Source organism: Cervus canadensis, chromosome 31 (genome assembly GCF_019320065.1).
Source record: "Cervus canadensis isolate Bull #8, Minnesota chromosome 31, ASM1932006v1, whole genome shotgun sequence".
Taxonomy (NCBI): Eukaryota; Metazoa; Chordata; class Mammalia; order Artiodactyla; family Cervidae; genus Cervus; species Cervus canadensis.
This window is the reverse complement of record NC_057416.1, coordinates 6948938-6961133: the sequence shown is the minus strand read 5'-3', so window position 1 is coordinate 6961133 and position 12196 is coordinate 6948938. Positions and strand designations below refer to the sequence as shown.

Sequence of the window (12196 nt, the reverse complement as noted above, 5' to 3'; positions counted from 1 at the left end):
TTGGTTCATCATCAGTATTTATTGGGTGCCTATTTTGTGCAAAGCTCTGCACCAGGCGCTGGGGAAAATACAAAGATAAACCCACAAGACTGCCCTCAAAGAGCTTACAGTCTAGGGTAGGAGCCCAGTCTCTGGGGATCTGCTAGGTGTGACTACCCTCCCCCACACCTGCCCCAGAAAAAGAGAAAGGAAAAAAGAAAAAAACTCAAGTTTACTAGACTTGGTTTCATCCATTTTTAGTTCAGCAGCTTCACATTTTAAAAAAAAGCATCAATCTGAAAGTCTTTTAAATGCATACCTTTTACTCATAAACAAAATTCATTTTCATTAGAAAAATGTTGACTATTTATTGCAATTAAGAAAAGCCTCAAACGTTTCTTCAGTATTGACATGAATGTTTTTCTTATGAATTTAAAGTAAACAGTTTCCCAAATTGCATCAAAACATGCAACAATTTTTTGAAAACATTTTTTTAAACCACTGGCAGTCACACGAAAGGTACATAGGCTGTCTGCTAAAAGCAAGGGAGGCTTCTGAAATGGACAGATGTTGACTATTAAAATTCACAGCTTATGGTTTTTCCCCCCATAAACTCATTTCATGTCAATTCAAAGCATTATAAAACACAGCCCCATTAACCTGTACCCCAAAGATCCAAAGCTTTAAGGTTTAGGTAGTTCTTATAGCCTTAAAGCCTCTCTCTCTAGGCTGGCCAGACCCTCCAAAGAGCTGTTAAGATAATTACAAAAACAGAAACTCAAAATAACCCCTTTTCCTACTACACCATAAAGGATTTCTGGTCTCCTGTTATCATCCTCTAGGCACAAAGAAACCAAATGTAATCAATTGCGGGGCATGAAAAACAGATTAAGTGCTGGTCCAGGTTAAACCACAGGAGAAAGGAACATGGGAGCACATCAGAGGAGAGTCTTGCAATTCTTCTTTTCCAGGATGATCCCGGGACTCAGATGTTTCTAATCCAAAGTGTGAAGCCTTCAGTCTTGTGGAAATGCAAGACTTTTGAAAACACTGATGGTAAGGTAGACAATGTTATCAACTAAACACAGGTCCAACTTTTTCATGCAGTTACAGTGGACTTACAAAGCTGTGCAAACCCAAAAATGAGTTCCTGAGAGAAAGGTTTTGTGTTCCCGTGTTGGATCATCCTGGCCTGAGCAGCTTCTCTTTCCAATGAAAGCAAAAGCTCCATTGTGCAAGTGGGCCTCTCTACTCCCCTTCCTCACCTAACTCCAAAATGGGGGTGAGCCTGGACTGAACAGTAGCGGGAGTAAATTTCCACATTCATGTGCAGCAAATACAAACCCAGGTGTCCAGCGGCATTTGAGCGCCTCAGCTGGCCCTAGGTCTGCCTTGGGCTGCAGGCCCATTGAGAGCACCCTCCTCAAGAACACATCCTTTTAAGCTTTGATGCCGACAGATGTTAAGTTTGTGTCTAGTAATTGTACAAAAACTATACAAAAAGTTAAATCTTCTGGGTGTAAAATATAACAGAAATAAAATCAGATCACTTATGAATTATGTTAATTCATCTTTCAGTCACATTACATCTGCCCTCTCATTACTAAGGTGCTTTTCTGTTCAATCGGCCAGAGATACAACAAATTTTACAGATGTGTACGGTATAAAACAATCACTGTTTAAGTTAACTAGTCCAACTCTTGTCATTTTACAGATAAAGAAATGGAGACCCTGAAAAGTTTAACGAAAAAGCTGCGAGCCAAACCCAGTCTAGTATTCATGACACTGTACCTCTGGCCTCCACAGAACACATGTCCTTACAAGCCAAGCTGTTCCAGGCAATGTAAGTAAATGGAGATGTGTTTCTCATAACAAATGTCAGCCACTGGTATAAACGATGCTTAGAAAACATTAGCCCTTTTTGGTTACCGCTGACACTGTTCCTGCAGTGTTTGGTCTAGCTTTTAAGGGTGATTGATCTGCAGTTGCTTCCTTTGAGGATGTTTATTTGTCCACTGTAGGAAAAAACATGGTTAAATATGATCATATAATCAATCTCTAAATTATTTTTACATATGCTTGGATTCTTTTACTTTTAACGTGAGAAGAATTAATTTATGCAGAGGATGAGTGACATATTACCTCTATATAAATTGTTGGCAACTTGAAAATCAGTCACTTTCATTTAGAAAAGGAACTCTTCTAACTAATAGAAAGGGTGTCCAGGGTAACAAAAACTGTATTAAAAATTACAGAAGTGAATTTTGACTAGTCTGTCATCTGAGGTATAGAAGAGAGGACATGCTCAGAGAATCAGATCTGAGTTCAAGGGTCAATGCCCTTCCTTGCTGGCTATATAATAACCTGGAAGCAATTCAATAAACTTCTGGGTCAGTTTCTTTATCTGCAAAGAGCTAACATTTGTACTACCTACCTTATTAGATTATTGAGAATCACATACAGTCAAATATACATGAGTGCTTATAAATGGAAAAGCACACCAACAATATTGATTATTATTACCCCAATAATTATTAAAATGTGGACCTAGAAAAAAATTTAAATATTACCACTCAGTGGCACTGGGCATGCTTAGTAGAACAAACTTAACTCAGAGGGTAAACCATGCAAACATTTTCAACTTTCTATGGCAATGTTAAAAAAAAAAAAAACACACAAAGATACAACATCAAGGAGCTTTTTTAGAGAAAGCACTGAAAGATACAGACTTAAGTGACTTTAAAATGATTTGAGAATGATTTACTGCATTTAAAGAGGTATTTAGTCTTTAGTGGAGAAAGCTGCTAGTCACCTGTCAGAAAAACAAGCATTTGGGCATTCCTAAGAAAAATGGAATAAAATTCCATCATGTTTGGCTGTTTTGTAAACCAGGCTTCTCACTACTAAGTGTATTAATTTTTCCAGTATTGAAACAAAGCCTAAAAGAGAGAAAAGAAAATATCTGCTTCTAAATCACATCCAATGTGAGCCTGCATGAATGCAAGGCTTAAATAGAGTTCTCCCAACTCCACAGGCACCTGAAAGCATTGACTATCCTTCATGATCACTCATATTCCATCCAGAATAATGGAAATACAGCAACGACTTCAAATACAAGTACTTCACAGAATCTTCTGATGTGGCTGTCTTACTCTTACAATACTTCACTCTGGTGGCCTTTGTTTGTTTTTATTTGGAAAATCAGGTAGTACATTAGTCTTTCCCTTCAAATATGCCTTCTGATGTTCATTCTTATACCAAAAAAAAAATTAACCCACAACAAATGAAGATGCAAGGAAGAAAGAAACAAGATACAATTCATTAGGTATAAAAATATGTTGTTTCAAATTCAGAATAATTTAATAACTCTTCGTTATTTCATATGTATCTGGAAATGGGACGGATACGTGTCCTGATCCTGTCACGAGAGGTAGAATTCCAGCATTTGGTACGACATTCCAGGACAGGGTTAAAGTGACATTCCTATTTCCCCTGTAACGACACATCATAAACAGACGTCAGCAGAAACATTTGTAGTTCAATAAAAATGTTGTAATTCAAGCACTGAGGTGTCAGATACTTTATGTTTTAACCAGCTCTAAGTGGAATTCTAATCTACAAACACATTTTCCCAAGCCTTTTGAAATCTCAGACAACGCTGGAAAACCCCAGCATTCTCACTGTAGGCTTCCCGTAACGACCCACCTAAAGTTACTTCAGAGTCAGTTAGGCAAGCCATCAACCAAAATGCTTACATGTGTAAAACACAGGGAACATAAACACATTTGAGCTAAAAACCAAGGGGAAATGATTTGAAACTTAATTCTATCATTATCTACATGGGCAAACCTGAATTGATCAAAATCTCTCAATGCCGTAAAATTTTCATCTGCATAAACAAGTTTGGTTAGGGTTAGCTCTTCCCTAAAATCTTTTCCAAAGCTGACCCACAGAGATGAGAGCCAAAGTGGACCCAAAAGATCATTCATTCTAATTCCTTCATTTTCTACAAAAAGAAGCTGAGGTTCAGAGAGGTTAAGTGAACCAAAACCAGAAACCTCAGTATCAAATCCTGGACCAACAGGCTGCTTCCTCATTCAGGTTCCCTGGCAGTTCCTCTGACTCCCCTAGAGTAGCCCTCTGGAGATAACAGTCCCAGCCCAGGGTCAGCAGCCCAGGACCCTGTGCTCCTGAGAGCAGAGGCCCCAGGCCCTCCTACTCTGACTTAAGCTCTCAGAAGGCAAGAGAACCAAGCACTTAAGATTCCAGTTGGACAGCACTGTTTCTACTCAAATCTTTCAGTTCAGAGCTATGTGAATACTTTTCTTCTCTCTCAACTTTTCTTTTTAGCCTGCAATGTTTTTCTTTAAAAAAACACATCACGTTTTTCTCTCCCCTTCACATAGCATCGCATATAAAAAATGACAAAGAGTTGCTCACTTGAGACCATTTCCGTCGTCAAAGAAAAAATACTTTGTTTTCATATCTTTTAACAGCAGCTTCGGATTATCACCTCTCAGAACAATCTTGTCCCAAAGGACAACCTGGTTCAGAGCCTGCATTAAAATAAAAATTAATTAGATAATTCAATAGAAATTAGCATCTGGTCACTTCAAATGTATTGGTAAATAAAGTCTTATTTATATGAATGAATCTAACTTTGAGGGAACTGTTAAAATCTTAAAGCAGACAAAATGATACAAGTGGATAGACACAGGAGTCCAACTTCTCCTGGACAAAAGACATTTCCCTAAGGGAAATCACCTCTTTTGCTAAAACAACCATGTTGTTTAGAGCCCTTAAAGCTCAATGCAAGGTTTTAGACTTATGTGCTCTTCAGAGCGAGGCCCTAGGAGAAACAGAAATTTCACTATGGTAAAATCCTAGGAGTCAGACAATCCTTTCAAGTCACTGCTTTGACAGATCACAAACAAGTTTGGGAAATTAAGGACATGAAATGGAGAAAAAACACATCTGTAAAAAAGACGGAAGCTACAAAAGAATTTTCTTAGTAGAGTCACCTTCTCCATGGGTTTGCGATTTTTACTAAATTACTCCAGGTCAAATATTTCAAATATATAAAATTTATATTCTTTCCTAAAGAATGAGGTTTTAAATATCTACAAAAATACTTCCACGCATGTACTTACATTATTTTTTGTTGAATATTCAGCTGATAAGTAAAGAAACAACTGCTTAACATTCCAATCAAATATATTTTCTAGATGTAAATAAATTAAGGAATATATAAATCATAAAGCAGCATACAACTTTAAAAAAGATTTTAGTTATTCTTAAAATTGATAATTCATAGCAATATTGATACTAAAATTAAAATTAAAAAGAGGTGGCCCAGAAACATATTGGTGCACTAATAAAAACATATAAAAGATAATACAGTGTAAAATCCAGCTCATTCCAAAGTCAAAAAATATCAGTGAGATTAAGAGCATCCTTCCCTGCTCCTCTAAGCATTACTACCTGAGATACTTCAATTAATAAGAAATTAACCATGAAATAAAAATTTAGTTTTCTGGAAAATCAACCCAGTAAGTCTAAAAGAAAGCGGACCTAGTATCTTAAACATACATGACTCCATTGGAGTTCTGAGTATAACCAGTGATCACAAGACAACTTCATGTTGTGCAAAAAAGAACAGGCTCAAGTAACTAAACCAAGTACAGTAAACTGTACATGTTGTATATGGACACATGCCGGGAGAGATCAAAATGTCCCATGATGTGCTTTATAAAGTAAGGGCATGAATAACAGTTTGGTTTACAAGAGTGAAAAACCTCACCAGGATTAATTACAACACCAGGGGCATGGAGACCCGGGCTGGGAAGGTCCCCTGGAGGAGGCATGGCAACCCGCTCCAGGATTCTTGCCTGGAGAATCCCATGGACAGAGAAGGCTACTGGGCTATAGTCCAAGGGGTCACAAAGAGCAGGACACGACTGAGCGACTAAGCACAGTGGCACTAAGAAATGAACTGAGTTAATGTCTGGATTTCATTAAGCATCATATATTAATTAAGTCATTTCATTATATCCATTTACATGCTAAGAGGTACATGTTCATGACATTCCTCTCTTGGGTATGTGTATCCACTAAGAATCACTCTTTTAGAATTGAAGTCTTGGATATCTCTTTATATGGGCAGGTACAATTTCAACTTTTAGCAGCCATGTTAAGAGAATCTAAACTACAAATGAGGAAACTGGGAATATATAATAGTTGAAATATCAGGAAGTTCCACTGTAATTGCCCAATACACAAAATTCCTACTTTTACACTAGATCCAAACTCCCTCACTAGCTTAGATTAAAAAAAAAAAAAGACATGAGGACAATAGCAGAAGTCTGCCACAGGACTTTTCTGATGGTGTATTCTATTCCCTTAAAAAAAAAAAAAGTGCCTACAGAATTAATTACTAGTCTACTTCTAAACCCCATAATTTATTTTTTAAAAACGAAATTAAAAGTAATTCCAGGGTAGTAAAGGGGCATGTCAGGCAAACTTCCCAGGTACACAGTCTGCTTCCACTGTTCAGACAGCTGCTTTACACAAGTACAGACGGTTCAATCTCCATATTCAATTTTAATCCTGGGGTCCTAAAAAGGCAGGTGAGATCCTAGAAGTGGCTGGGAAGAACATTGCCAAAATAGTAAATCTAAGCCCCTAAAAGAAGATTAAACTGGCCAAAAAGAAGTTAAAAGGTGGAAATTCAAAATAAAGAGAAAATACTGAAATCACCTCCATTTTAAGTAATTGTTTTCATTGTTAAGATTTCTCTTACTATATAAGTACTTATAAAAGAACTATAAGGCAGAATGCTAGCATTTTTACCAATAATCATCTGATAATGACCTTCTGAACCACAACACATGCAATTCACTTTTAACATATGCTTCTCTGCTATCACAAAATACGGACATATTCTTTGGGACTGTACATGAAACACTGCATCTAGGTAGGCTGAGTACTGCTATCATTCTTCCTCCTTTAAGCTAAATGATCTAACTTTATTTTCTTTCTGAAATCCAGACTCAAAAAACTCTTGTAGCTTTAGATTTAACTCATGAATCTATAAATAAGTTTTCTCAAGGTATGAATGAGGGACAATAACACAATTATACTGATGAAAACACAAGCACAGAAATTCCCAAGGTTTGACTTGTGGATAAACGTACTTATTGCCCCCCAGGTGACTGAACAATATGTGTATCATTATACAAGCAATGAAATATTTTTTCAAAAGGATATCAGCAGTTATATCAAACGTAATGAATCCCAGATCACTTCTTTCTCTAGGTCCAGTGAAGTCTTCTACATTTTTTCTAGAAGCAAAAAATAGTTAAGTTTCACCATCCTTCAAACTTAACGGCATACAAAATTCACAAAATTCCTTATATAAGTGAAAGTCTGGCTGCACTCCACAAACAAGCAAAAATCAGCGAAACTTGTGTATCAACAAACATTTTAATTCACTATTAAAGCAGGTCTTCAGCTATTTCCATTTAACTTAAAAGAATCCCTAACAAAACCCAGAGGGAGATAAACAGTGCTCAAAGAATGTGAAATACTTTAGATCAAGTGATATGGAAGAAGAGGAAGAAAAAATTACAGAAGACTATAAGGAAACCAAGACAAAATGAACAATTGCTATTTTTGAGCGTTTACTATGTGTCTCTGTCAGATCCACTATGTATTTTTGACAATCATCTCAATGCTCACAACATGCCTATGGGTTGGGTGTTACTTCCACTTCAGACAAGAGCAAATGAAGACCAAGGAAGGTAAGAAGCTAGCTCCAGATACAAAATAGCTAACAGTTCAGGATTTACGATGAGCCACGCTTTTCTACTCTCCCAGAGCAGATAGACTCAGGAGTTCCAGCCAGGGTCTATCTGCATGTAAAAAAAAGCAGTTGCTACAAGACATCAACATAGGCAGGGAAAAAAAAATAGTGGGGGGATCCGCGAACACCAACATATGATTTGAGTTGTACATGAACACTTTGGGTGTCTTTCTGCACTTAACATTGCTCGTTTGTATAAAACACAGTATCATCTAGCAGTTGGTGATTTTTGTGACAACTTTCCTGTGAAAAATCCCAAGTGATTCCTGACACCAGATGACTCTTAACACCAATATCCCTGGAAGAAAGCAGTGAATAGATCATGTCTTCCTTCTTTTCTCAAATAAATATAAAGAGAAAGCAAAAGTTCAGTCAATCTCCAAACTACATTTCTTCCCTTTCCATCTTCATCGAGCCTTTGGAGGTAGATGTGAATCTAGAGAGCCACCCACATGACACTCGTACTTCTCTTTGGTTCAGAGGCTTACAGTAAATGTCAGTTTAGCTATTCTCATTCTCATACAGATGACCAGCTGGTCCCCATTTCCGACTTAAGAAATAAAACGAAGATTGAAGACGAGGGGGCACTTGTTGAAAGATGGCACAGAGAATAACGACAGGAGAACCAGGGAGGAGTGAAAAAAAAAAAAAAAAAAAGAAATTCTACGGATCGAAGAAGAAAGTCCTGGAGAATAAATCTCAGCATTAATTTTTTTAATGGGCATTAGCGGAAGGACCATGTCATTTTAAATTCTACTTGGGGGCATGTTCGCAGAATGTATTCAAGAGGCTTGGACCTTCAAAAATTTTTAAATTCAAAGCATCCGTCGCGAAGCGCCGGGGTGTCGCGTCCTCCCCAGGCACCCTCACCCCTCCGGCCCAATCGGCAGGCACCTTCGTCAGCTGCAGGAGCAGGCAGACCCCGGGGAGGTGAGGGGTCGGAGCAGGAGGCGCGGACCCCGCGCCGGTGGGGGTGGGGGTGGGGGCCGCGCGGCGCTGTCGTGGGGCTCCCTCATTGGCTGCGCGCGGGCGCGGAAGTGAGGAACCGGAAGGAAGCGCGGACGCCGACCCAAGCAACGCTCCACAGGAAAACTGAAGAGCGAGCCCGCGAAGGCGCGGCGCAGCGGGGCGCCCCGCCCGCCCGGGGGCGCCGGCTGCTCGTGAGGGGGCCCCGCGCCCGGCCGGCCCCCCGACGCCCTGCCCGCCCATCCCCGCCCCCCGGCGTCGGCCGCACTCACAGCATGATCCGCGAGACGTGCAGCCGCACCGGGACGCTCCTGTCTTTGAAGGCGGTGGTAATGAAGCAGCCGAACGTGAGCGCCGCCATCACGCTCAGTGAGAAGGCGAACAGCGAGTTCGCCCGCGACAGCACCGTGTTCATATCGGCTGACGCCCCGAGAGCGCACCGCTGCACAGCCACAGCCGGGACCCCGTTCCGGCAGCGGACCGGCTCCCGACGATCCGCGCCGCCTGCGCCGCGCGTTCCGGGGACGCGCGTCGCCGCGGCCCCGCCTCCTTTCCGGTCCCGGACGCGACCGAGCGCGCGCGCCCCCGCTGCCCGGACACACCCACCGGCGGGCGGGGCGCGCGCGGAGCCCGAGAGACTGAGCCGCGCGCGGGCCGCCCCCTGTCCCGCCGCCAATCAGCGACGAGGAGGGGCGGGGTTTCGCCGAAAAGATCCGCCCACTTGGTGTTACGTCCCCAAGCCCGGCCCGAGACTCCATGCCCAGCATCGTTTCTCCGCCTCTCAGCTTGTGTGGGCTTCCTGGGTACTTAGGTTCCGTTATTTTGCGTTTAAAACCAGCAGCGGGGCAAGATCGTTTGTCACCCGACGGGTCACCCCTTGAGAACAGCGCACTTTACAAAGCGCCCAGTCTTCCCTTTTGTCAAGCCTGATCGATGTTAGAACATCAGCTTTTGGGGAGGGCGTGGGGTACAAAATGTATCGGATAACCGAAAGGATGACCTCACTGGGCTCTCAGGATCAAAGAAGGTGAACGCTGTGGAATTGCTATGCCACACAAAGGATAGTTTAAATTTTTATAAAATATATAAAATAAAATTTTATAAAATATATAAATTTATAGTGTAAATTTAGCAAGCCATTAATACATAATGGCCCTGAGAGACCGTAGGGTTCAGACTGCCAATCCCTGAGCTTAAATAAACTGCCGACACCTTTGTTGCGTTAGCAGCTAGGGTGGATATTTGTTTGGGTTGTTTTTTGGGGTTTTTTTTTTTTTTGTAATTTAAAAAATAGGATTCAATGAGCCCAGTAATACGCTGAAGTTAACATCTTAAAAAGTTTTGAGTCCATAAACTAAGAGTACGAACACCTGAGATACCTGCAGACCAGAAAATGATACTCTGACCCTATTGCTGGTTTACCTGACCTGTTGTTGAGCCCTTGTTTCTTTGTATTACTCAGTAATCACTCAATTTTCATACAGCCATACAGTTAAAAATCTTACTAAGTGCCTAGTATGCCAGGTACAGCAGGCTCTGAGAGAACAGGACTAATAAGATAAAGCCCCTGCTAAACTGAAGTAGGGCCAAGTAATGAAAACCAAACAAGCTATAAACTAAAGAGAGATCTTTAGCTAAGTTTAAGCCCTAAATTTTTATCTCCAGGCAGCACAGTAATTAAATGAAGCAATGATTTGTTGAACATCTACTGTATTGCACATGATACAGAGATGTTTGTGTGTATAATATGGATATCAAAGAAGTATCCATTAATTCCTTCTTTATCGAGAAGTTTTTTTTTAAACATGAAAGTGTTGAATTATTTTCAAATGTATTTCTGTATCTTTGGATGTGGTCATATGATTTTTCTGGTAGCTCTGTGCTATAGATGGAAGGTTTGTGACCACCTCCTCTCAATTCCATATGTTGAAATCCTAACTCCCAATGTGGTGGTATTAAGAGATGACCTCTGGTAGGTGATCAGGTTAAGAGGGTGGAACCCTTATAAGTAAAATGAGTGCCCTTCTAAAGAGACCCCAGAGAGGTCCCTACCCCTCCCTTCATGTTGTGAAATGGTAAGAAGACTGCAAGTCTGTGAATCAAGAAGAATACCTTAAAAAGTTAAAAATCCCATATGCAACTCTTATTATCCTATCTTAGAAATTTGCAAAAAGGGAATAAGGAAATATTTGAATTCTTCATATCCTTCCTTTGAAAGGTCTATTCTGAAGAAAAAAATTGTGTAAATGGAATTTATTGGATTTTAGCTTCTGGGTGCTGGAGTATGTTCAATTTTTTTGCACTAATACAGTCTGAATCCTTATATTGGGAGGAAGTAAAAAGTACTATTCAAAGGATGTGAATATACTACTAAAACTGAAATTCATGAAGCACAAATTCTGTTTCTGTGGTTTAATCATTAGTTGTAAGAGTCAGTCATAAGCGTATGATATTCTAGGAACAGGTGGGGAAGCAAAGAACCTGTGACCTGGTATAAGATCTGTTAACAGACGCTGAGTAATGATCTTGCCAGGTGCACTGACTACCATATAGACAGGCAAGACCCACTGCCCCAAAGACAGTTGTGGTTCTGGTGAACACCAACATATGATTTGAGTTGTACATGAACACTTTGGGTGTCTTTCTGCTCTTAACATTGGTCATTTGTGTAAAACACAGTATCATCTAGCAGTTGGTGATTTTTGTGACAACTTTCCTGTGAAAGATCCCAAGTGATTCCTAACACCAAGTGATTCCTGACACCAGATGACTCTTAACACCAATATCCCTGGAAGAAAGCAGTGAATAGATCATGTCTTCCTTCTTTTCTCAAATAAATATAAAGAGAAAGCAAAAGTTCAATCTCCAAACTACATTTCTTCCCTTTCCATCTTCATCGAGCCTTTGGATGTAGATGTGAATCTAGAGAGCGACCCACATGACACTTGTACTTCTCTTTGGTTCAGAGGCTTACAGTAAATGTCAGTTTAGCTATTCTCATACTCCATTATCTAAAAAGTTGCTTTCTATCATTTGATATCATTAAAGGACATTTTTATATGAAGTGCATATTCAACCCACACAATACTCCTTGTTCAGTCAATGCATTATGGGAATTAATAAGATAATGTATTTTAAAGCTGGCTTCCCTTTTGGTACAGTGGTAAAGAACCTACCTGCCAACGCAGGAGATGCAAGAAATGAGGGTTCGATCCCTGGGTCAGGAAGATCCCCTGGAGTAGGAAATGGCAACCCACTCCAGTATTCTTGCCTGGAAAACTCTATGGACAGAGGAGCCTGGCAGTCCATGCAGTTGCCAAGAGTTGGACACAACTGAGCGACAGAGCATGCACACACACACACGCACATTTTAAACTTACTTGGAATCAA

The 12196-nt window shown here is 40.3% G+C and overlaps 1 protein-coding gene across 1 annotated transcript; it reads right to left on the bottom strand.

The window, feature by feature from the left end:
- SPCS3 (signal peptidase complex subunit 3) lies at positions 1–9365 on the bottom strand. The gene is made up of 5 exons (XM_043454294.1): positions 9079–9365; positions 7246–7319; positions 5130–5206; positions 4420–4535; positions 1–3471 (listed from the first exon to the last, which is right to left on the bottom strand). Exons 1-5 carry the CDS (start codon positions 9219–9221, stop codon positions 3339–3341), a joined length of 543 nt encoding a protein of 180 aa, XP_043310229.1. The 5' UTR covers positions 9222–9365; the 3' UTR covers positions 1–3338.
- Positions 9366–12196: the final 2831 nt, after the last annotated feature.